Source organism: Panthera pardus, unplaced genomic scaffold, assembly GCF_024362965.1.
Source record: "Panthera pardus isolate Hobbes unplaced genomic scaffold, ASM2436296v1 HiC_scaffold_15, whole genome shotgun sequence".
NCBI classification, from domain to species: domain Eukaryota; kingdom Metazoa; phylum Chordata; class Mammalia; order Carnivora; family Felidae; genus Panthera; species Panthera pardus.
In genome coordinates this window covers 40,094,651-40,121,940 of record NW_026526710.1, presented here as the reverse complement: position 1 = coordinate 40,121,940, position 27,290 = coordinate 40,094,651, and the positions used below count along the sequence as shown (strand labels likewise).

At 37.2% G+C, this 27,290-nt stretch overlaps 1 protein-coding gene across 4 annotated transcripts in view; it reads right to left on the bottom strand.

The window, feature by feature from the left end:
• RBBP8 (RB binding protein 8, endonuclease) overlaps positions 1 to 24,143 on the bottom strand; it is a 109,817-nt gene extending 85,674 nt beyond the window's left edge. The window contains exons 1-3 of one of the 4 annotated variants that reach the window (XM_019465560.2): positions 23,960 to 24,143; positions 5,466 to 5,550; positions 1,691 to 1,896 (exon numbers count right to left, since the gene is read on the bottom strand). In XM_019465560.2, coding sequence (XP_019321105.2) covers positions 1,691 to 1,799 — 109 coding nt within the window. In that variant the 5' untranslated portion in view covers positions 1,800 to 1,896; positions 5,466 to 5,550; positions 23,960 to 24,143. Of the gene's footprint in view, positions 1 to 1,690; positions 1,897 to 3,125; positions 3,546 to 4,828; positions 5,073 to 5,465; positions 5,551 to 23,959 lie in introns of those variants that run through there. The other 3 variants (XM_019465561.2, XM_019465559.2, XM_019465562.2) reach the window with 3 other exon arrangements.
• Between the last annotated feature and the right edge of the window lie 3,147 nt (positions 24,144 to 27,290).

Sequence of the window (27,290 nt, the reverse complement as noted above, 5' to 3'; positions counted from 1 at the left end):
AAACTTGTGCTTAAGCTATTCTCTTAAAACGTTCCCCTCCTACAATCTTCGTCTGGCTAATTAGACTCATTTCAATGGTAAAGCCTGATTTGACAGTAAATCAATCAATCAATCAATCAATCTCTCTCAAGGGCACGCGCACACACACACCCAGTTCTTCCTTTATGTTCCCAGATAACTATATATGACTCATTCTTATTCATAAGGTATGGCATATGGTAAGTGTACCCCAAAACTTTTCTTGAACAAGAGTCTGCCAGTACACTGGGGTATGCAAGAATACTTCTGGGGTCCATGCTTCATTAATTCATGATGAGTCCATTATCATGAGGTTCTGCCAAGAACTACATTTACCACAGAAAAGTTCTAACAGACCCACATACTAGGTGGATCATGGTTGTTTTTTTTTTTTTTTTTTTTTTTTTTTTTATGAGAAAATTGTCATTTATTGCTTTGGTTTTACCCAACAGGAAGAAACAAATTTGACTGCCATTTATATATTTTCTCAAATTGACCATATACAGTCTTTGTCTGCCCATTCCAGAAAACTGGGGCAAAGGTAATTATAACTAAGTACAAAAAAGCAACACATGGACAAAAAAAAAAACATTCTCAGCATTAGGAACACTCATGACCCCAGGATCCATTAGTGCTCATCTCTGATGAATGATGCATTCTTTTGAACCAATCTGATTTGGTTAAAATATAAAGAGAATACCTGAAAAGTTTTTGATTGATCTAGACATTCAAAAGATAGAGAATATAGTCTAATTTAGAGGTTTGGGGTTTTTTTTTTTATTCTTCATATTTTCTTTCAGATGAAATATTTTTTTCTCTGAAAATGTAAGTAAGATTAGGTGGATGATATTTTAATGGCATTCCAGTGTAATGTGAAGGCTGTCAAGCACTATAGTATTAAACCTATGGTTGCAGCAAGAAACAAACATAATACCAAGCAATTTCCGCCCATGGGAAAAACGTATTATGTTAAAGTAACAGAATTAGACAGATGTTAATACCAAACATTGAGTCTACCTTTAAGACAAAATTCTTTTATCTGGAGTACGTTTTAACACAATCACAAATAATAATTATATATTCATCTCAACCACAATTGCTCAATTCTCCTCACACTCATTGCACTTCACATAAACCTTTTAGCATTTATTTCATTATACTGTAATTATCTGTTTACATGGCTCTATCTCTATTAGACTCCAGGCTCTTTGAAAGCAAACTGCCATTCACTTTCATATCTCAGTGCTTGGTAGCAAATAGATTCCCAAAAGCTTGAAGAATAACTTTAGTATTTTAATGGCTGTAAAGAATCCTGCACATAATTTTATAGGAAAAAAAAGTAAGTTTAGAGATTATATATCTTGGCTGAGATCACAGATCAAGTAGATAAATGAATTCGGAATTCACATCCAGGTCTTCAATCAACAATTTCTATGCCGTTTCCACCACACCACACATATTACCATAGTAAATAACTATAAGATGTGCAAAAACTACATCCCATAGTAGGTGTCTATAGTTATAGAGCAACAACTCAATCATAAATGACTCACAAAAAATTACCTTTATTAGGTCCCTTAAAAATGAGATCTCTGAACTGTCACACAAAGTTATAACTATTTAGTCTCAATAGAATACTGGTGTACTATTAAAAAAAAAAAAAGACTCTTACCTTGTACTTCTTTATCATGATACTCTTTTAGTTTTGTCCAAAGTTCCTTGAAGTCATTAGATATATCTATAGAACTAGGGCTTCCACAATTGCTTCCAGAGATGTTCATCTTTCTTAATATGCTCCACACTTCTATTTGCCTAATGTTTTCTGACTTTTTCTGTTACATTATATAGGTATGAAGTTGTCTTGGGCAGTTGAAATACCTGAAACAACAGATTGCAACACAAATGAATTTTACATTTATCTGTATGTAATTTTAAGTTAGAATATCTTCAAGCTTAGCCAGCTATTCTCAAGTTTTCCTTATTTACCTACACTCAATCATTTTGAGAATCTGGGGAATGGGAAGTAAAGACAACTATGCTGAGAACCCTGATTTCAGTTATTTGGTCTTTAGTTAAGCTAAATTTTAAGGCAAACTTTCTCTTATTCCTCCTAGAAAGGAATAATTACTCAAATTGAGATGTTTCTGATATTGAGAGGTTTATAGTCATTCATGATCAGCATTGAATAATTCAATGTTCTAAAAAGAATTTATTTTTTGTTAAACTTTTCAGTTGATATGAAGTGCAACAATATACTGAACCAATAACTGGAAAACATTCTGAATATCCTTGACTTAAACAGTATTCACATATATACATCTACATATACATAGAAGCACATGCCTTATAAAAGAGCAAGAAAGATGTTTGTGATTAATACACACGAACATCTGAATACCTTTCTTATTACAAGAGAAATCAGTGAGCAAGATACAGGCACAGCAAAGAACTATGAATACAGAAACGTCTAGTAACAAGACAAAAAGGGTAAGGCTATTTTGTGTCCCTCTTAGGGTAGAGGTGAATGATAATTACTTGTGTAGCCCCTGAAGGAAGCAACAGGATACTGAGAAGTTCAAGTGGCTTCATAAATATTTTAATGTGTCCTTAAGTTGAAACCATTAACTAGCTACCACTAAAAAAATAAAACGATTAGTAAGTTTACTAAACCTCACATATGGCTCCTTAGCCAATGACTTACCATGCTCAAACTGATTTAAGTGTTTCTTACTAATCATTTCTCAAGGTCTCTAATGAAGAAGCTAAAATAAGCAATGACACTTCTAAAGGAGAAGACTGGAAAAATACACTCTTAAGTTTTATAAACGTTGTGATTGGGGGCACCCAGCTGGTTCACTGTGTAGAGCTATTGATCTCAGGGTCATGAGTTCAAGACCCACGTTTGGCATGAAGCCTACTTAATTTAAAAACAAAAAACAACTGTGATTAGGCTTTGTTGAGACAGTGAAAACTGAACATGTACTGGATTTTAGATAATATTAGCGCATTATTTTTAATTGTCTTGGGTATAATTCGCTCATATTTTAAAAAAAAGTCCTTAGCTGTTAAAGAGATATATACTGATACGTTTACAGGTAAACACTCACCTGTTCTGGATTTGCTTTCAAATGCTCCAGCTAAAACAAAACATGAATGCCGGGTAGGGAGATGAAACCAGTAGGCCTGCTTTCACAGTTATTGAAACTGTAATGGATGGGTCTCTCTCTCTTGTGTATATTATTTCCACAACAGAGTTTTTAAAAGAGGGATTGGGTGAATTAACACAGCTTCATTTCCAAAGAGACCTGAATTCTATTTCTTAACCTTAAAAGATAAATAGGCTTACACTACTGTCAGTAAAAGCCACCATTTGTTTACTATATGCCAGATACCGTGCTGCTTTATAGTCATTTTTAAACTTAATCTTGAGAACTCTATAAAACAGCTACTGTTACTACTATCACTTTAGAGTTGGAAAAACAGGTTTAAGAAATAAAGTGACTTTCCCAAGGTCATTCTGTTAGGTCCAACACAGCTAAATGGGGGTGGGGGTGGCCCTCATACTCTAGTGATGTTAATCAACTGCAAAATACTTTCCAGTAGCCTAAGATGGGGCACCTGGGTGTCTCAGTCAACTGAGGGTCAGACTTCGGCTCAGGTCATGATCACATGTATGGTTTACGAATTCAAGCACAGCACTGAGCTCACTGTTGTCAGCCAAGAGCAGCTTCCCATCCTCTGCCCCCTCTCTCTGACCGCCCCCATCCCCGCTTGTGCTCTCCCAAAAATAAATAAATATTTTATAAAATAAAGGAGCCCCTCCCCAACAGTAATTAGTTCTATTAAGTAATAGTTTAAAACAAAATTTTAATGACTTCAATGAATATTTTAAAATTGCATAGTATTCAATTGCTTAAAACAGTGTAAATAAAGTAAGCATTCTTTAACGTACCCTGAGAGGTAGCAAAAAAAAAAAAAAAAAAAAAAAAGCGTTTTTTCACCACATAAAAAGTTTACCCACACTGAACTTAAAAATTCTGGCTCGAAAAACGATCTCAAACCTATCCTGCACGGCCAGCACGTTTGTCAGAATTTCTTTTGGTTTGAACCGTTATGGTTACACGAGGATGCGCCTTAATTTCGCAGAAATGTGCACCTTGTGCCTCAAAGTGCATTCCGGGCTCAAAAGTCTGTAATAATTGAATACATTTCTATGCATCCTGTAGCACTGTAAACCACCAACCACAGTGAAGGTGCTCAGTAAACTCTTTCCAGTAGCACCCACCGCACGTATTCTCACACAGGTAGGGCAAGAGCCGCGCCTGGAGTCACACAGGTGCCCGAGACAAACGCATAGGGACTGGACAGGTCCTCTTACGGGCAAAGCAGAGGTCCAGAGGCTCCCATGCCCATCCCAGCACCCGTAGCCACCAACCTCTACCCCCGCACCGCGGCCACCCAAACGCTCCAAAAACCCGCAGCGCGACTGACGCGGGAAGCGAGCACCGCGCACCCCACCCCACCCCACCCCACCCCCCCGCGGGCGGCGCATGCGCGGGGGCGGGCTCGTAGTGAGTAAGCGAATCCTCAGCCAGCGCGGGAGACCAAAGAACCGCAGGGAGCGCGGGCTCGTCCTCCTTTCCCGCCCACCTCCAGCGGAGTTTATCCGGGCTCCAGCCTCCTTCCTCAGGCAGCCCCGAAGCCGTACCGCCACCCCCACCCCAGGGGCCAAACGCCTACGTTCGGCCGGTAGCTCCTGACCGGAAGTAGCCGCTAAGACCCAGCACTCCGGGTCTGGGGAAGGAGATACCTTTTTATTCACGGCTTACAAGTCTTCCTCAAGGTTCTCGAAAGCCCCAGCACGGAAGCAGACACGACTCCGGGGCTGTGAAGGAATGGCCACTCGCTTTTCTTCTCTTTCCCTCACTAATCCGCCAACCCCCCTCTGGGAAAGCCGGCCCCTCAGGGCGGCCCGCGCTTTCCGGGGGTGGGGAAGGGCCCGAGGGCCGCCGGCCGGGCTTGTAGGCGCCCGGGCCCGCCCCCATCGGAGCCCGCTCGACGTCACGGAGGAGTTCCCTTCACGTCACGCCCCTCCTCCGGCCGCCGAGCTAGGCGGTGCATCGCTCGCCTCTGGCGGAAGAGCTGGGTGGCCCGTGTGTTCCAAAATTAAGCGTGGTGACTGGAGAGTCGAGCGCCAGCCCCTGCTGTGTACGGGGCGGCTCCGGGAGCTGGCGGCCGCCACAGCGTTTTTGAGATGCGCAGGAGAAAACTCAGGCATTTCCGTCTGGGAAATTCAAGCCCGTGGTGTTACCAGTGTGTCTGACGTTAGCATATTTCAGGAAAGCCTGTGTAAGTGGCCACTACCACAGGGACAGTTAACACTAACTGCTAAAGGAATGGACACGGATCAGTCTAAGGTAGCGTTCTGCCTTGTAGCTATCTATTACCTGCAGATTAGTGATGTGACCTGACAGGACTGGGTGGTGAGGCCATGTAGCAAAGCGATGTGTAAGTGGAAAGTTCCTGAGGACCCTGAAATGAGACGGAATGAGAAGTGCCCAGCATTATTTGTTGGGACAACAAGCTGTTAGGTAATTTAATTTTTTTTTTAATCAACACTTTCTGTGGCTGTGTGTTTGTAATGGTCAACCTGTTAGTCTGTTTTCCTACTTGATTTCTAAAAGAAGCATTTTAGCATTAGCAGTCCTACAAATGAAGTTGAAAATAAACAATAGGCTACAATCACAGTATCTTTTAAACCAGTCCAATACTGTTCTTTAATACTTATGAGACCTGGGAGGGAGATAAAGTATAGTATTATAAACTTTAAAACTTAAGTAGTGTTTAGGAAATCATAAATACAAGCTATAAAGTTAATTTTTCCCACTCACTCCTCATGTTAAGGGATGAATATCAGAGCTTACTCCTTGGGATTTCACCCAATAGGATGTTTCTGTACCATTGGAGCAATGCTATAGGAACGTTGGTGTTTTTAGGGAAGAGGGTTGCTAAATCTTCATTACCCTGTTAGAGTAACTATCATTTGCTTCCAAAGCTTACAAGACTTCATAACACTTTTAAAGAAAATGGGTGAAAAATTGACTGCCATTTCTAATACAACACAGGAGGCATAGTTGTTTGTATAAATGTTTATAATGGAAAGTTTTGTTATAAATGGGAAGAACCTGTAGTCAGTTTGTCATTTAACCGTACACTGAAAGAATAGTGTACTTGTGGTCTGAAGAAAAACCATCAGAACAAAATGATGTAACTTGTTCCTCTGGCCTCTGCCAATGGCTTCACTACCCAATGCATTTATATAAGTCAGAATCCAAATAATCATCCTTGACACCTTTCCCCCCTTTAACCCGCTTATCCAAACTACCACCAAATTCTGTCAGTTTTACTTACCAAATATATCCCAAATCAATCCCCTTCTTTTCATCACTTCCACAATATTCCAAAAATACCATTGTGTCTTAACCTAGTCTGCTAGTCTGCTTTCCATATCCATCCAACCAACAACCCCATCTAAACCTTTCTCTTCACTGGTGTTCAGAAAAAAAAAAAAAAGAGTATCTGTTCTCAATTCATGTATATATTTAAATTTTAAATTGCATGCATGTAAAAGAACAACAACAAAAAAATAGGGGCACCTGGCTAGCTCAGTCGTAGAGCAAGCAACTCTTGATCTCAAGGTGTGAGTTGAAGCCCCATGCTGGGTGTAGAGCTTACTTTTTTAAAAAAAGATAAATTGTATATATGTATTGCTGAAAAATGGTAATAGTCTAATGGGTAAGTCACAGGCTCTGGAGACAGACTTCTGGGTTCGAATACTGCTCTAATACTTCCTTACCAAGTGACCTTGGATGGATTTCTTAACCTCTGTCTCATTTTTCTTACCTGTAAACCGAGGATAATAATAGTACCAACCATATAGGATTATGAAGAGTATATGAATTAGTACATGTAAATTGCTTAGTACAGTGTTCATAGACACAGTATGTACTTGGGGAAAAAGCTAGCCCTTATTGGTACTTCTGAGTTATCTTATGACTATCAAACATATTTTTAAAGACATTTTTTAAAAGGGTGAGAAAAAAATAGAAATCTATGTTTTCCTCCTCCCACCTTAAATTTTACCCACTTTGAGACTACTTCTTTACATTGTAGCTACTATGATCTTCCTGAAAAATAAATCTGAAAATGGCTGCTTAAACCGTTCAGTGGCCTACTGTTACTCCTCGAAGAAAGCCACTTTGAACTGCCTCTACTACCTCTGCAGGTTCATTTCCAATCATTTTCTGCCATCTGGCCTTGACCTTTTAGTGTCTCCTAGGTCTTTGCGTGCTGTTGCCTCTGGAATTATCAACCAAACCTACCCCTGCCCTTTGCCCAGCTATTTACTAATCGTTTTATCTTGTTTTAATAGTCTTTTCTATTAAATCCTCTTATAGTACTGTGTATGTTCCCATCTTACACTTATTACAGTTTTAAATATTTGAATAATTTTCTTTTCCCACTAGACTAAGTTTCTTGAGGTCAAAACCATGTCTTGTTCACCTTGTTACCTCCAGAAACTAACCCAGTGCCTGCCATAAAGTCAGTACTGTGTGGATAAACGAATAAAGTTTAAGGGATTAACTATTTTTTATGTAAGTAGAGAAAATCTTTGAATCCATTCAAAATTCTTAGATTATCCATGTGAGATTTTATGGCGATCACTTTAACAGTGGAAATAGTGGGCATACTCATAGTCTCTCCCAATAGGAGCTTTAAACCCCACGTGGTGGAATAAATTATGAGGTTCTAAAGATATGTGGGAAAACTTTATGGCTTTGAACAGTGGTTCCCAAACATTTTTAATGCTTAGAAAAGCAATAATTGTATTACATATTGTGATAAAAAGATGAGGCTGCTTCCATCCAGAGGCAGCAGAAGTTGGAACTTCAGCCACCAGGGCCAGTGATGCTCCCTTGAGGGCTGGGATTTTAATGTCCTAGCACACCTATAATCCCTTGGAGGCCCCTGATTAGGATGCTCGATTTAAAAATTGTGTGATGAAATGATTCAAATGGTAAATTTTATAATATGTACATCTGTACATTTAACAACAATAAGAAAAAAAATGTGTGGTAGCAATAAAAACTCTAGGATTCTTAGAACTGTAGAATTTTGGAAATATGTAGATTTTAAAATCATCTAACTCAAATCATTTTAAACCTGAAACCTTTTGTTGGTACTACAGTCTGCTTAACTCCTATAGTTGAATGGCTGAGGGTTGCAAAGGAAAAATCACACAACAGGTTACACTGATATCACTAAAATTATGTGGTTTCAAACCTCATATAGGGCATTAATTCTTAAAACAGACTTTGTTCAGCTGCTCTTGTTTCCTTTGCTGTCTTCCAAACCTTCACTATTTTCCTCAAGCCTCTGTACAGTATTCTCACTCTCAGCAAACACCCTAGTCTCCAGGTTAATCAGAACAATTGGGGTCAAAAGGTGTGGTCTCCTTGAACTTCACTTTTCCTTTCTCAACCCTGTGAATTAGGCAATACCATTTTGCAGTCACAAAGTAACTCAAATCCACTTGCTTCTCCCCACCTCTTCTGCATCCACCTTGGGGTGGAGTCATCAGCATCTTAAACCTCTTCTGCAGCAATGGACTCCTTTTTTTTTTTTAGATCAACTATCTTTCTACTTCTGTTTCCCCCTTACTGTGGTGTACAGCACTCAGAGTAGTCCTTTAAACAGATAACAGATTTAATCAGAACAAAATGCTGTCCTGCTAAAAACATTCCAGGGTCTTCCCATCACCTTAGAATAAAATCAAACCCTTTTCCATGGAGTCAGGACAAGTGAATCACAATATTACATTGGTGTTATTCCTAAATAATAGTTTTGAATTAGTGCTTTCCTTTCCATTCCCTTTTACCCTTGTTTAGGCTGTGTTATTTCTTACCTAGACTATACAGTCTCCTTGCTTCCAGTCTTCCTCACCTTAATACAGTGTCCACACAGCTGCCAGAGATCTATAAACCATTATTTCTGATCCTGGCATTTCCTTGCTTAAAATCCTTAAGTGGCTCTCCATTGCTTAAATATGATCAATACAAAAATTTATTAATGAGACTTTATAGCACAACTGGATTTGGATAGCTGCATTTCAGTGCTCAAAACCACATGTGGCTAGTGGCTACTATATTGGACAGCACAGGCCTAGATGTATAATGAACAAGTGAGGTTACATGGTTTACCTGAAGAATCAGGCTGGAGCAAGGACTAAGGCACAGATAACTGATTCCTAGTCTTAGGCTATTTCTGCTGTTTGTGCTGGGCATTTCTCATGTCTTTCCCACTCCCCACATCACCCCATTCCCCTCCCCCGACCCAACATTGAGGGCCTATATCCCCAAGCAAAAAATTTAAACGTGATTAAACCCATTATGATTATTTACATAATACTGTCAGCATCTCTAATATGGACACACAATACTTAATAAACTAGGGTGAGCTGTCTACCTACAGCCAGAATTATTTTAAAACTGTTTAGAATTAGTAAGAACTATTTAGAATTATTAGAAACAAGACAAAAGGCTGTTTGAGAGAGAAGTGGGAAAGGACCTTTTGAGACAAAAGAAAATTATGTTCACTGTCAGCATTTGTGTCAATTTGAACACTTGATTTAATTGTTAAGTTGTTTACAGTAATTACTAAGTGTTGTTTAGGGATAAGAGTTTATGTCAGTTGATGATCTTGCCCTAAGTGACAAAATGTTTTGTTTATGATTTGAATTGAGGGTGGCAAGATTCCAGTTGGGTTGAACAGTTTTATAATTGTTTTAAAAGATATATCTAACCCTCTCAGAAGATGTCAATATTACAGTTTTTATTTTAACAGTCTTAAGTGGTTATTAATGTGCTTATAACAAACATTAAAAATTATACATTGCTTTCCAATTAGAAAAATTAGCCTTATGTAGTCTGGCCAACTTCTAACTTAGATATAAGAAACTTTATTTTGACTTTTACTATGGCTATATATACCTTCTTCATTTCTTTTTATAAACTAGTTGATAGTTTATAAAATGATATTTGTGTTCTTAAATATCATTCACTTAGCTACTTCATTTCACATCAGTAATGGGCAAAGTTTTATTAGATATATAATTTGCCCAATTTAGGAACCCTTTATACTTGATAAAGATTCCGATACACTATATGATAAACCGTATACTTGCTTAGTTGCCTAGTTTAAATAATGCCAGGCTGATCAAGAATGTTAATGATCTATCTATTACTGCAAAATCATTCATTATGAATGGAAAGGAGTTTCTTTTTCTTACAGGTCAGCCATTTTATAATACAGTGGCTGCTTGGCAGTATTTCATACCTATGCATATGGGTTTATAGAGCCCAGGAATTTTGTTATTTAGCCCTTAGGTCTTGTCTCTTAACACTGACATTTATCTGCTGTGGAGATGATAAAAGAATTTAAGATTGATCACTAAGAAAGTAGAATAGAAAAGTAGATTTTATTTTGAGAATCTTGTGAAACTAATATGTACCTTTTTATCCAGTAAATACAGTTTTATACTTGTATTCTGTATACATATGTATAATGCTACCATGATGGAAGCTGTGGGAACAGTATTTATTTACAGTAATGTAAATGGAAAATATTATGGGGGTGCCAGGGTGGCTCAGTCAATTGAGTGTCCAAATCTTTTTTTTTTTTAAATTTTTTAAATGTTTTATTACTTATTTTTGAGAGAGAGAGAGAGAGAGAGAGAGAGAAAAAGAGAGTGGGGGAGGGGCAGAGAGAGAGAGGGAGACACAGAATCGGAAGTAGGTTCCAGGCTCTGAGCTCTCAGCACAGAGTCTGACGTGGGGCTCGAGCTCGCAAGCTGTGAGATCATGACCTAAGCTGAAGTCAGATGCCCAACCTACTAAGCCCCCCAACTCTTGCTTTTGGCTCAGGTCGTGATCCCAGGATCATATCATGGGATGCAGATACGGGTCAGGTTCTGTGCTGAGCATGGAGCCTGCTTAAGATTTTCCTTCTCTTTCTCTCTCTCTCTCTCTCTCTCTCTCTCTTTCTCTTTCTTTCTTGGGCGCCTGGGTGGCTCCGTTGGTTGAGCGTCTGACTCTTAGTTTCAGCTCAGGTCATGATCTCATGGTTTGTGAGTTTGAGTCCCACCCTGGACTGTGCACTGACAGTGCAGAGCCTGCTTGGAATTCTCTCTCCCTTTCTCTCTGCCCTCCTGTACACTGTCTCTCCCTCTCTCTCTGAAAATAAATAAATGAATTTAAAAAAAAGATTCTCTCTCTCTCTTCCTCTGCCCCCCTCCCCCCTCTTGAAATAAGTAAATAATTAATTAAAAATTTTAAAAAAATATAAAGGGGTAACTGTAGGAATAAGTCCCTGGCAGTTGGACTCTATTAGTTAAAGCATTCTTTAATAGGCTCACAGGAGCAAACATGTTTAATATTCATTGCTTTGTCCACTTAAAAAATTTAATGATTCACCTCTTATATGGTATTTTTTCCATTTTTGATGAATTTATTCAATACTGACAAATAGTTGTGATCTTTAATGCACTCATGCCTCACAAATTACATGTCTTCAAACACAATGGCAGACCTTTTTTGCCCCAATTTTTTCTATTCTATGAGAAAAATAGACTGTTTAAAATATCGGCTTTTCACTTTTCCTAATCCATATGTCAGTCTGAGGTTAAGGAAGCTTTGATAGTTACCTTTCCAAAAATGTTTTACATTCAGAATTTAGTTCTTAAAGGAGACCTTCAGTTTTAGCCAATACTTTTTCAAAAATTTTACTTCTTATAATCAGAAGTATTAGAAACGTTTAGTGAAATTAAATTATGTTTGAATTTACCTCACACCTTTGGTGACTCTTTTTGAGGATTATTTAAGATACTAAGACAAATCTAATGTGCTTCTTATCTAAAGTGATCATATCCCTAGGCTTACCAGCAATAGTTCTGGTTAATGTCTATTGTTCTGGTTTAATTACTAACAAGGCTCCTGTCTACTCTCAAAAATGTCCTGGGTTGGGGCGCCTGGGTGGCGCAGTCGGTTAAGCGTCCGACTTCAGCCAGGTCACGATCTCGCAGTCTGTGAGTTCGAGCCCCGCGTCAGGCTCTGGGCTGATGGCTCGGAGCCTGGAGCCTGTTTCCGATTCTGTGTCTCCCTCTCTCTCTGCCCCTCCCCCGTTCATGCTCTGTCTCTCTCTGTCCCAAAAATAAATAAAAAACGTTGAAAAAAAAAAAAATGTCCTGGGTTGGGTGATAAATCATATGGTCAGAGCTTTAAGGTATTTGAAATATAAACTAATAAAAAAAGGGAAGACTTAGGAGTGCCTGGTTAAGCATCCTATTCTTCATTAAGCATCCTACTCTTGATTTCAGCTCAGGTCATGATCCCAGGGTCCTGGAATCAAGCCCCACCTCAGGCTTCAAGCTGAGTGAGGAGCCTGCTTAAGATTCTCTCTCCCTCCCTCTCTTTCTGTGCCTTCCCAGCTCATACTCATGGGTGGTCTCTCAAAAATTTTTTTAAAAAGAAAGAAAAAAAAAAGAAAAAGGGAAAATTTAAATTACCCTTTATAGTCAAGAATATTTCCTTTGCAACTATGTACAGACCTAACTGAATTATTTTTTTTAAGTATTTATTTATGGGCATCTGGGTGGCTCAGTTGGTTAAGCATGCAACTTCAGCTCAGGTCATAATCTTGCAGTTCATGAGTTCAAGCCCCATGTCAGGCTCTGTGCTGACAGCTTGGAGCCTGGAGCCTGCTTTGGATTCTGTGTCTCCCTGTCTCTCTGCCCTTCCCCTGCTCACTCTCTGTCTCTCTCTCAAAAATAAATACATATTTAAAAAAAAAAGAAAACTTCTTATAAAAAAATAAATAAAATATTTATTTATTTTGAGAGAGAGAGAATGAGTGGGATGGGGGCAGAGAGACAGAACCCCAAGGAGGCTCCACACTGTGCAGTGCCTGATCTCATGACCATGAGATCATGATGTAAACTGAAATCAAGAGTTGAACACTTAAATGACTGAGCTGCCCAGGGGCCACACCATGCTATTTTTGAATAATAAAATCTATTTAAAGTTTATTCTGTGCTTTTCTATTTTTTTTAATTTAGAAACTACTTTTGAGAAAATAACCAAATAAAGTTTCTGAATTTTGATAATTATTACCTAAAGGCTAATTTGCAGTCCCAGTACATTTTTCTGTTTATTTCAGAAAACTTTTACAAGGTTACTGAAAGGGCTTTAAAATATGATAGCAATTTGAGTCTCATAATTTAGAAAAGGAAAATAAATTGGGCTCTCTCAGTCAGAGTTGGAGTGAAGCACCTATTATATGGACCAATCTCAGTTCATTTTTTAGACTTTTTTGCATTAATAATTGTACTTACTAGAAATCATGGCATACATGTTCCTTTACATGGCTTATAATAGTGAACATTTGAGGGGCGCCTTAGTGGCTCAGTCAGTTAAATGTCTGGCTCTTGATTTTGGCTCAGGTCATGATCTCATGGTTCGTGGATTCAAGCTTTGCATTGGGCTCTATGCTGACAAGCACGGAGCCTGCTTGGGATTCTTTTTCTCCCTCTCTCTCTCTCTCTGCCCCTCCCTACTTGCACGCTATCTCTTTCTCAAAAATAAATAAACAGTTTTTAAAAATAGTGGACATTTGAGAGGTGAATATAAATTGACTTCTAATGGAGTTAGCAAGTGTTCATTCTTAGCTTTCCCAGCCCTGAGTTTTAGATTCTCCCATGTAGTAAGCTTAAAGCTAAATAGATTGAAGGACCTTGAATTATGTTATTATCTCCAAAGGGAGCAGAGCAGAAAATGCTCCAAAAAACTCACCAGGTTCTATAATCAATGACGACTTATAGCCATATTCCTGGCCTATGGGACTATGCAAGTCCTGAGCTAGAGATAGGACCTAGGAGTTAAGATTTAAACTCTAGCCCTATCTCTGATAATCTGCATGTTGCCTAGACTAGTCTTACTTCCCCAACCAAAACTGAGAATACTCATACTTACCTGTGTCCGAAGGGATTATTATAGGAATGAAATAATATATCTGTAATTTCTTAAGGAAGACTTCTAGAAGTTTGAAGCAACTTGCCTATTGGGAGCAGAGTGGTAGAAGGCTTTCTAGGCCGAAGGCATGTGCAAAGTTTCTGCTATGGGAAATCATTGTGAATTCTGGAAACTGTAAGTATATAGTAATGTATTTGTATAGGTTGACAGTGGGAAATGAGCAGCAGCTCCACCTAATTTGTTGAATGAATTCTAATTTTTAATAATCCTACTGAGCAAGTAATTTAACATCTCCGTGCCTCAGTTGTTTATCAGCGATCCGAAGATAATATATACCTTGGGTATTTTACATACAGGATTGTTAACAGGATTAAATGATTATAAATGTATCCAAACAGTGTAAGAAACTGTTGTTAGTACTAGATAGATTTAAGAACTACGGCTAATCAGAGAGATCTCTTCAATTGCTGAGTTATGTAATTGTAGTGAAACTGTTGAATTGCTATGCAAATTGTGACAGATTTATAATTATAGAAAGGATTATATTACAACTGAAGTGCTTTCACATATCTTATTTAATTCACATAATTAAGTTTAAATAAGTCAGGTAGAGTTATTATATTGTTGTTGTTTCCATTATATTCCAAGGGACTTTAAAAATCATCTAGCCCAACTGCAAAATCGTATAGAAAGGAGAAACTAATTTATTCATGTATTTCAGAAATTTGTGGTTGTAAGAAATTATTTACTTAATAGAAATTTATGATCTACTGAACTTCAGGTGCAAGAAAGGGGGAGTTGGTATCAAGTTGATTGTGATCTGAGCTAATTTAGTGAAGATCTGAGTGTATTTGATAACTCCTTCTGACAATAGTTATTTCTTCTTAATGGCCTTTGTTCAGTAGTGTGTGTCCTCACTTTTATTTCTATTCCCTTCAGTCTAATTTCTGTATTTTACCCATATCAATTCATTAGCTAATTTAACCACAATCTAAGAGAGTTATTTTTAAAAACTCAGACACTCCATTTGAACATAATTGAAGCTAAATGAAAAGATGATATGTTTTTAATCAGATTTATTTTTAATTTAAACCTATTTCTTCCTCATTTTCACTAAACTAAGTTTTTATAATTATGCAACAATTAATATATTTACACAATTAAAGCACATAACTGGCTACTTCAGTTTCCTGTTTTTAATCTACTTGACTACAGCTTTCCTCTAATGTATTCTTCAGACCCATGCTCCAGGATCACATAAAGGTTATAATGAATTAGTTCTTGTAACCAGACCCTCTTGGACATAGTCCAACACAAACTTGTACTATTCAAACTTCTGTGTTTCACTGTAATGAGAAGTGTTACTTGAGAGTCCAATGTAGTCAATCTGTTTTTACTATAATTTTACCAATGTAAACTAAATGATAAAGCCTTTGGATCAATACTGGACGTAAAAGTATTTACAGAGTACCTATTAATTGTTCATTTGGTGCTGTTTGGCCCTTTAAAAATTGGCGGCCAAATTCAGGAAATGAAATGTAGTTTATTAGAAAATACCTTTCTCACAAAAGATCAAGTTTCAATGTATCTCAGGTTTTGTGGGAATGGATCAAATACATCAGACAAAAATGGGCTAAAGTTCCTCACTTGCCATTTGAAATTGCTATACTCATTTTTCAGCAAATCTATTTTACTTGCATAGTATATTAGTTAAAATTGTATTGGTAAATTAAGGAAAAATCAGTTTGGTCATATTTGTCCTATAATAGTGATGTGCCGGACTCCTCTTGGGCCCTGCTTGCTTTAGCCAGTCCAATAACATTCCAATGGCAATCAGATTCATAAAGGTGAAACCTGACAGCCCTTCACCTGACTTTCTGCTTGGGGGGCTTCTCTGAAGCCTTCGGAAATAGAAGCATAGCCTGAAATGAAAGTGTGAAGAAATTAACAACCTATGAGGCAACCCGTAACTAACCTAAATCAGAACTGGTGGATAGATGCTTCTCTCCAGTCTTCTGGCAGGATAAATGCTTCTCCCCAGTCTTCTAAGACTTCATGGCTCCTAACAAGGGACTGGGATTGAGTCCCATTTTGCCTGTACTGAAGGAAGCACTCTAAGATGCTCTCTCCCCATTTTCTTCTAATCCCCAGTTCTTATTCCCTGGGATGGCTTCTCACATAGACAATTTGCATATAATCTGGAAGATTCAGGCTCTGTTTTCCATGGAGAACCCAAACTAAGAGATAAAGGTTAAACATATGATTTCCATTTCCAGGGTGCCTGCCTGGCTGAGTCAGTAAAACATGTTACTCTCGATCTCAGGGTTGTGAGTTCAAGCCCCGTGTTGGGTGTAGAGACTACTTAAAAAAAAAAAATTGGGGCGCCTGGGTGGCTCAGTCGGTTGAGTGTCCAACTTCGGCTCGGGTCATGATCTCATGCATGGTCCGTAAGTTCGAGCCCTGCGTCGGCCTCTGTGCTGACAGCTCGGAGCCTGGAGCCTGCTTCGGATTCTGTGTCTCCTTAGCTCTTTGTCCCTAACCCACTCGCATCTGTCTCTGTCTCTCTCAAAAATAAATAAACATTAGGGGCGCCTGGGTGGCTCAGTCGGTTAAGCGGCCGACTTCGGCTCAGGTCATGATCTCGCGGTCCGTGAGTTCGAGCCCCGCGTCGGGCTCTGTGCTGACAGCTCAGAGCCTGGAGCCTGTTTCAGATTCTGTGTCTCCCTCTCTCTGACCCGCCCCTGTTCATGCTCTGTCTCTCTCTGTCTCAAAAATAAATAAACGTTAAAAAAAAAAAAATTTAAATAAACATTAAAAAACTTAAAAAAAAATTAACTTTTGAAAGTTTGCATCTGTCTCTCTCAAAAATAAATAAACATTAAAAAACTTAAAAAAAAATTAACTTTTGAAAGTTTGCATGTGTGGATGGGACAGTCAGATTAATTGTATGTAGTAATTTGAGAGGATGTTAATATTGACCCAAGACTGGTGGAACTTGTACAGTCAAGGCTATTTTTCTGATAGTAATAACGATTTGATTTAAAGGAAATTATACAGCCTTGCTCAGTCTATTATAGGCAAGAGAATATTTTCTTGCCACTTTTCAAACTTTATTGGACGTTAGAATAATCTGGAAAATCAGTAAATATGTAGATTCATGGGATCTACCCACTAGAGATTCTAATGTGATATGTCTAGAATGGAGTTCAGCAATCTGCATTTTTAATAGGCATCCTCCAGGTGAGTCAGATGGTCTACAGACTACACTTTGAGAAGCATTGATACATTATTACAGTAATAATACTGCTGAGGATAATCTGTGACCAAGAAATAAATGAAAAGCAATTTACTCCACAGGGACTGAATTAGTATCATGATATCATTAATCACATGTTCTAATAAACTGAGCTAATAAACTACACACTGGGCAGTCAGATTAAAAAGAACCTAATTTTAATTTCAGGGTCCTCTGTAAAAATTTGACTTGATATTACTTGATTGGCTTTAACATTAGTACAAACATGTGGTTTGTTATGGTACCAATGAACTGCTGAGAATTTCATTTATGCTAGATGTGTTTAATTTACACTTACTGGTGGAACTAGAACAACATGTCACTCATTTCAAAGTATAAACGCTCACATCTTAACAAGTCAAGCTGTGGGAAAAGAGGCTGATATTGCGCTGGAATGGACTAAACAACCTTTGTTGCTAAATGGCCTGTAGCCAGGTTCCAGTGGCCTGTGGCCAGGTTCCAGTGGTTAGTCTGATATTATTGTTAAAAAATCATATACTTATTCCTGAGCAACATATGTTTGTTTTAAATTTTGTCAAACAATTCCTTGGAAAGTGACTAGAAAAGAATTTAACCACTCTCTAAAATGCTATGTAGATGGTATTTACCATTCGGTAATTATCACATATTGAAAATTGGTTATGATACTAATATTTTTAGAAATGTGACTGATTCTACCATCTACTTTCAGTGAGGAGACCCTACCCTCCAATTTTAGACCTGTATATGTTAAATGTAAATTTTTTATAAAGAACTTTATCACAGAATTCTATAATACTGTTCCTTGTTCATTAATATACTGTGAGCTACATAAAATTACTGATTACATCAAATATCTTAATGTTTCAAGAGGGAAGTGTTTCTTAATCCTAATCTAAATCATTGTAGTAATGATTTAGCAAAGCACCTTCAGGAGAATAGGCTTAAGATAGAACTTTGAAACTAAAAATTTGCCACGCAAGTTATATTTTCACTTTGTCAGTAATACAGAATTTCTAAGGCAGTAGTTTTCTGATTACTTTTAAGGCTGTATGTCTTTTTGTTTTAAGTTTATTTGTTTATTTTGAGAGAGAGAGAGAAAGAGAGAGAGAGAGAGAGAGAGCGAGCAAGGATGCGCACACAAGCAGGGGAGGGCAAAAGAGAGAGGGAGAGAGAGAATCCAAAGCAGGCTCCATGCTGTCAGTGCAGAAGCCTGTATGTCTTTAACGATGGGCTATAACATTTTCTGTTTCCCAGTTAGTCTTTGATGTATAGCAAGTTTGGTTGTTAGTGCTAATTTATCCAAATTGGCTATTTTATACAGAAATTTTTTTAATTTAATTTTTTAATTTTTTTTATTTTGAGAGAGGAGACAGGATGTGAGCAGGGTAGGGGCAGAGAGAGAGGGAGACACAGAATCTGAAGCAGGCTCCTGGCTCTGAGTTGTCAGTCCAGAGCCTGATGTGGAGCTCAAACCCACAAGCTGCAAGATCATGACCTGAGCTGAAGTTGGACACTTAACTGACTGAGATACCCAGGTGCCCCCCACAAAATAATTCTTTTTTTTGTTTTTAAGTAAGCTCTATGTCCAATGTGGGGCTTGAACTCATGACCCCAAGATCAAGAGTTGCATGCTCTACCAAATGAATCAGCCAGGCGATCCCATATAGATCACCTGTATTTATTTTGAGAGAGAAAAAGTGTGTATGCATGTGAGGGAGGGGCATATAGAGAGGGAGAGAGAGAATCCCAAGCAGGCTCCCCGCTGTCAGTGCAGTCTGATGAGGGTCTCAGTCCCATGAACCATGAGATCATGACCTGACCTAAGATCAAGAATCCAGTGCTCAACCGGCTGAGCCACCCAGGTGCCCCTAAAATATATTTTAGATTTATAGTACTCCCTGCCTTCTTTTCAGTTGTTTACAGTCCACTCTCAGTACGTGAAAATAAATATGCAAATTAAACAATAATTTAATGAGTAGTCAAATAAAGCTAATTTTTTAAATCTAATAAAATAGTTTTAATAAGAATATTATATACTTAGTGGGTTAAATTGGTGAAGTGATATTTTTGTCTTTAGGTATACCATCTACATACAAGCTTTTCATTTTAAGAGAAAAAAATCATTTACCATGGATATAAATTCAAATTATGTACAGCTTATTAAAGCTTATTTGTATAGCAATTAAACATCTTTCAGGAAATTAAAATTGATTGTAAGAGCTTACTAAGATCAGTTTGTGTTATAAGTGGATCTATTTGTTGGTTCTAAGATCAAGTCATAACCTATTTCCTGCTCTTTATTTACACACTGGAATATGTGTCAATCCACCCAACTTTAGTTAGGCCAGCTCTTACAATGTTTTGTCACACTATTCTGAACTCCCTTCTGACCCATGATATTGACTTCAGAAATATCTCATGTGTGAACTTTGCTCATTGGCTTCACCTTCTAATCAATTTGTCATTAATTTAATATTACTTTTAGAAAATGTTAAATCCTATTCCTTCTTATATCTTATACCCAACACATTTTGCACTCAATCTCTGTATCATTATTTACTATCAAGAGAATGAAATGTAATTTAATATTGACTTACAATAAATTTAATTTGGAAGAGACTCTTTTGGAAGAACAAACATATTCTATAGCCCTGAAGAAACAATTTAATTGGTATAGAAACAACACAATCCTAGAGCATATAGAAATCTTTGACCAACTAATTTGATGTGATATAAAATAATAGATATAAATAGATATGAAATGTCTTTGAAAAACCTAGATATGAGGCACAAGTAAGGTATAGTTTGTACTATCCCTGCCACAGTTCCTTCCTTTGGTATAGATGATCAAAATTTGAAATTTTAGGGCTGCCTAGCTGGCTCAGTCCGTAGAGCATGCAACTTTTGATCTCTTAACTGAGACTCTCCTTTACCTAAGGGACCTATCTACATAATAAGGCAACCTTTGTTTTTCTAAACAGCTCCTTAACTTCTTGTTTTTGGCCTTCCTCCCCTTTGTATCCTCAAACCCTACTCATCTTGTTGCTCTTATAAGCTTTTTGTTGACTCATTTCCCTCAGAACTTCAAGTCTGTGTGGATTTCTCAAATGCCTATTAAATTTTACTTTCTCCTGTTGATCTGTCTTATGTCAATTGATTCTAAGTCCAGCTAGAAGGAGCATAGGGCAGAGGAAGGTCTTCCTCCCTGACACTTTCCACAGTTGCTAATTTAGTTTTTGTGTCTCTGACAAAAATAAATTGTATATTCCAAGCTAAGCTTTCACTTCTTTTACATAAGCTGTTTGTTGAAATTTATTATATATTTTATTAAAGAGGTAGGAAGGGTATTGACATTTGTTGCATCTGCTGTGTTCTAGGGACTATGCTAGGTGTTTTACGTACAATATTTCATTTAATTCTCCCAACAACTGAGAGAATGGTATTACTTCCTAACTTACAGACGGAGAAAAGAGAAGTCAGAGTTAAATAATCCCCAAGGATAAACTTGTTTGTAGCAGCCAGTATTCAAATCCATCTTACTTTGGCTCAAAAGCCCATGTATCTTTTAGTATACTACCTTTTCTCTTGATTGTGAAAAAGAGAAACAAGTGGAAGTGATTATTTTTCAGAGTCCACTTGGACTAAACTAAATTTACCAAAGTTGAGTAGCATCCCTCAGGTAGGATTTTACCTGTGAAAAAATAAGGGGATTAGGAGAATTAATATTTAGTTCTAGGAATCAGAAATGGAATTTTTGAGCCTTTGGTTCTAAAGCTTTCTCTGGTCCCATTTCCTTGGAATTGCTCAAGTTAAAAACATTTAAAACATTTTTTGAGCACTTTGCATACAAAGCACTGTCTTAAGAACTCACCCCCTAAAAAATCAGGTTCTGTCACCTCTAAAATGGATTTTGAATCCTGCAATTCTGATCTTTATAACTTCATGGAACTTTTCCCATCAATTCGAATCAAATTTTAGATGTACTAACTTCTTAGGTAAATCCTAAATTATACCTATATGAGAGTTCTTAAAACAACACAAAATATATATGTATATACGCATATATACTAATAAACATTTTTATTGTTTATAGAATGAATCAGCAAAGACTCGTTAGCATAACTATACAACACAATTTTACCTTTTTACAATTCTTTTAGAAAACAGATTAGATTTCATGTAGTATTCAGATGAGTCATTGTAGGATGGTGAAAAATATTAGTCTGGGCTGGTATTCAGAAAACTGGGATGTTCTGGTCCCAGCTCTACCTTTAGATTTTATAGTAGTGATTTAGCTTCATTTTTGGGCTTTTCATTCAACTGAAAACTGAGGAGTTGGATGGATTGGTTATTCTTTAAGACTTTTTCAAGCTTAAAAATGTCATGATTCTAAGTGGTTTTGGTAGGAAACATATGAAGATATTCAAGAAGGAAAGAGTTTGCAGTTGTTAAGAATAGCTAGCATTGTTGACAAAAAGAGTCATTGTGTGAAACGAAGCAGCTAGGAATAAGGACAAAGGAATGCATCCCTGACTAAATTTAAAGAATAAAGATTTTTAAAGAACACTTTTTGACCTGGGCCCTGAAATAACGTAGGGCTGTATAAAATACACACACACACACACACACACACACACACACACACACACACACATTTACAGGTGCCTAAATTGATTTATAAATCCATATGTCCTTAATTTTAGCCAAAACATCACACTGTATCATTATTTTAAAGGGATCAATTTACAGGAATACATAAAGGTCATATTCAATAGGACTTTCATATATTTGAAACTGGGAATTCTATTATATGAAAGCTGTAGAATCCTTTCCCAAAGTGTAGTTAGGCTTGAAATTTTACGCATAGATTTTATATGAAATATATACCTGGTTTCTGAATAGCTTTCCTCAAAACCATAAACATAAAAAATGCTCACTAAATAAATCCACTTAAGTGGAATCCCCACATAAGTTTATCTTTAAACAGTAAGCCCTGGGGGCACCTGGCTGGCTCAATCGGAAGAGCATGTGACTCTTAATCTCAGGGTCCTGAGTTCCAGCCCCAAATTGGGCACAGAGATTACTTAAATAAATAAACTTGAAAAATAAAAACAAAAAAAAAGAGTAAGCCCTGTATTTTAAACACAGCATAGTTTAAGAATTTTAAATTACTATATAGAATATACTTACCAGAAACTCTAAAAGTATACTCTATTGACATATATGTATATCTTGCCTGAAAACTGATTGCAAAGAGAAACATTCAACCAACTAAAAATTTTGATCCATATCCTCCCCCCAAAATTGTCAGATACAGTTTATACTGAATAAAATTAATTTGGGTTTGCTGAATCAGCATATTACTTATGCAGATTCAACATTGCATAACTTTTTTGAAGTTCAGCTGAATTTGCAGAAGTATTGTGCAGAATTGCCTTGGAATAGGACTGAAAAGCATCCAAGACCTTCCCTGCAAAAAAATGATATCTCATCTGAACATATTTCTCACCTTAAAATTCTTTATTAACATCCTAAAGAAACACTTAGAGTCTTTGAGTTTGAATATAATGACACAGTGAGGACTCTAGGGACAATGAAAAAAAAGATGCATCAGTCTTGCTCATTTTAAGACAAAGTCATATTAAGTTGACCTACTGATAGCTCTTGACAGGAAAGTATTCAGTATAATTCTGTTTAAAAAGTCGTTTTAATTCCCAGATAAATTCATGTGTCAGCTGCTATGTTAACTGAATGCCCAGAAGATATGTGCATTCAATTCAATCCAATATTAATAACTAAGGGGGTAGTCTGGTATGCCAAAATAAATATAAAGGGATTGGTAACTTTGATTTTAGATGACACAACAACTTAAATTAATTACATCAGGGAAAGAGAGGGGTAAAGAATTATTTTAAAATATAAATTAAAGGAAGATCCAAATATTCTTTAACTTAAGTTTTTCAGACCTAATAGGCATGACAAAACCTGTCTTCATTCCTTTCTATTCAGCTCAGCAAGTGCTTTTGAGCTCCAATAGTTAATCAGTTACCAGATTCCACAATCTTTGTTTTTCACACTCCTCAATTCCTACTGTGTATTGTTCCTCTAATGTACTTAAGATCACCAAGCAGGCCAACACTTTTTTTTTTATGCCTTAAAAAGGCAATTATTATTGTATCCACAATTAGATTTACCATATAAAATTGTTACCATATAGCAACAGCCTATAAAACATGATAGTATATTATCAAAGAAGTAGATGGCTTAAGATAAATCATTAATAGGTGAATTAGATTTAGCAAAATTATTCAACCCAGCTTTCTTCATGACTATAGCCATGCCTAACTTACAAAAAAGTATAGGGAAAGTATAGTATATTATATACTAAATAACTTTTATTTAAACAAATCAATGAATATATATAAATACTATAAAAAAATATCTAACCAACTTGACATGAAGGGTATAATCTAGGTATTACCATGTTAAAAATAGATATCTGTTTAAACATTATTTCTTAATTTAACCTTAAGTTAAGGTGCACAGACAGTTGAGAAATAGAAAAAATATATTAACTTACCCTTCAATTTTTTTAGAAAACCTCTGCTCTGGGTCAAAAGCACAAGGTGTTTCACTTCTGACTTCTGAAGCTATGAACTTAAACAGTAGATGAGAGGAAGCCCCCTCTCTGGACCACGCTAGAGTTTGCTAGACACCACTGCTATGTGGAAGACTCCTGCTGCATCTAAGCTATATACAGTGTGCAATGGATAACCTAATATGCCTTTCATTTAACTGGCTGGGCAGGTTTCTACCGTCTGTGGAACATGGACTCAAACCAGAATATGTTGGCATAACAGGCCAGTCAAACCGGTTCTTCTGTAGATCCAGAACCTGTCCAACCAGTCTGCATCAAAGGCTAGCCCAACAAGCTGCAGCGGCTCAGCTCTGCTAAGCTTGTATGGGTGAGTTATCCCCACCTCCCATCCACTCCCAACAAACTGCTCAGAATGTTGTAGCCTCCAGTAAAATAATTCAGAGTTCTAGTGGGAGGGATAGATCTATGTCAGGCATAGCAAGAGTCCATTGTTATAAACCTCTCATTGTAGATACTTGAGTATCTATCATCCTCTAGGTAGGTAATCCTTTTAAAAATGTACTCCAGGGCTTTCTGCAGATTAAAGCCTCTAGAAAGAGATTATCTACAATGAAGAAGAATCCATAATGCCTGACCTTTTCCACTAGTCCACTTGGCTCTGCTTGGTTTAGTTTAGCCTTGAGAGGGAGGTTGATATTCCCTACAAGGGTAGTGGCCCTGAAAGCTAGAAGGAAGCATTCTTAGAGGGACGAAAACGAGGTATAGGTTGACCAAACTTTTGCCTGGATATGTGATCTTCCTTGTACTCAAATGATCCTCATACCATTCCATTATAAAGTTGGAAAAACTCCTATTTGCTACATATTCGGACAACATGAAGGGTTTTGCTTTGGATATTCAACAGTTGAACACAAATTATTGGCACCTACTATGTGCCAGGATCTGTGCCAGGTCCAGGGTTGCAATGGTATAAAAGAGAAGTTTAGTAAGAGATGGGAGCAATGTCCAAGTTCCCAGTTAAGTATGTCTAGTAATGTTTTGGAAGGAAGAAGTAAACAACAGAAGATCATATTTTGACAGAAATTGGTTGTATTAAGAGAGATCATATCTTACCATAATATTTGTACATTTAGAAACAGCCCTTCCTATCTGCTGATGCAGTGATTCTCAAACTTTACTGCTTAAGTATCATCTGAAGTGCTGATTAGGAACAAATTACTAGGCCTCACCTCCAGAGATTCTGATCCAGTAAATCTGGAGGTACCCCAGCACTTCTGGTGATTCTGTTGCAGCTGTTGCAGGGACCTTAGCCCCAGACTTCACAATCAGTTCCTTTTCTATATTTGTACCTAATTATATAGAATACATATTAATTAAAAGTTGCCATATTCGCTTTTATAGCTCCAGTGTCTAGAATACTGACACTTAGAAAGTATTTAGTAAATGCTTATTAAGTAAATATCTACTCAGGCCTAGCACTTGCTAGATCCTAGGGGAATCACAACTAGTAACTATTATGGGAATCAAGCTGCAATAAGTACTATAATTATAGTAATTGAGGTAGGAGCACAGAAAAGGGAGTAAGTATGATTGAGTATGGGAAAGACTTCACAAAGGAGATTGGTTTAAAGACTTTTTTTTTTAACCATGACCAAAGATTGCTATCTGCAGGATAACAAAAGTTTGAGGGAACAATAAAAAGAATGTTTTTGATTTGACTCAGTAATAAAAGCTTTAAAAGTATCTGAGTATACCATGACCTCAAAACTTAGTAATAAGGTTATTTTCTTGAGCAGGGGTCAGCAAAATTTTCCACAAATGATCAAAGAGAGTAAATATTTTAGGGTGTGTGGGCCGAATTGTCTCTGTTTCAACTATTTACCTCGAACATTATAGCTCAAAAGCAGATATAAGCCATAGGCAAAGCATGGGTGTGGTTATATTACAATAAGACTTTATAAAAACAGGTGACAGGCCGGATTTGATGAATGGGCTATAGTTTCCTAACCCATGCTCTAGAGTGAAAAGTAGAAATTAACAAGATTGCATAATTGGTTAGGAAAATAGGCTTTGGCAGTCCAAAACACTTGGGTCCATCCCAGTTTTATTCCATATTAGCTTTGTCACCTGAATTAAACATTTGTTTTATTTCTAAAATATGGATGAAAATAATAGAACCTAACACCTAAAGTTATTGTAAACTTCAAATGCTGTAATTCACATGAGGTTTTATCCAAAAATCAGTAAGGGCCCCATATAATGTCAGCTAAAAATAAAACTCATTAAATATGATAGCTAAACATATGGGTGTTCATTTACATAATTTTCATTTTTTAAAGTTCTACTCAAGGGACCCTTCAGTGGCTCAGTCAGTTAAGTGTCTGAATCTTGATTTCAGCTCAGGTCATGATCTTGCGGTTTGTGAGATCTGCTAATAGCGCAGAGCCTGCTTGGGACTCTGTCTCCATCTCTCATTGCCCCTCCCTGCTCATGCTCTCTCTCAAAATAAACATTAATAAAATAAAATCCTGCTCAAATGGCCGTAAAGAATCAATAGCATGAACTCTTAAGGATCAAAAAGAATGAGAGAGGTAGCAGGCAAGAGATGTCCATACATTTTGGAAGAAGGAATGAAAATGAGTGATGATTGATTTAGTGGAGTAGAGAAAGAGGAAATGTACTTGCAATAATAAAAGCAAGTATATCTCTGCTGCAAAATTCTAGGAAACATTGGAAATTGGAATCAGGAGATACCTGTAAATGGGGAGTGGGAGGGGGGGCTTGAAATGGGACGATTAGTTAAAAATCTGCTTAAAGAGGGTATCTGGGTGGCTCAGTCAGGTGAGTGTCTGACTGTTGATTTCAGCATAGGTCATGATCCCAGGGTCATGGGATCAAGCCTTGTGTGGGTCATTCCCTGCCGAGAATGGAGCCTGTTTGAGATTCTCTCTTTCTGCCTCTCCCCTACTCATGCTCTGCTTCTCTCTAAAACAACAACAACAACAAACCACTTTAAAATCTGCTTAAGGAGCAGTTTGCTCCCTAGATCCCTCCCCCAGTCTAGATGCCTGGAGACTGCCCCTTCTTCAACCTTGAGAGAAGATTGGGGTAGGAGTTACTGATTCATGCTGGAGAGATTATCCTAGGCTGGTTCTGGTCTCAAGAATATCAAGCAGAGGTGAGGGTGACTGGTAAGCAATGAGATTATATTAGTTTCCTGTGGCTGCTATAACAAATTACCACAAACTTAGTGGTTTAAAAGGACATAAATTTATTATCTTATGGTTCTGAAGATGGGAAGTACAAAATGGGT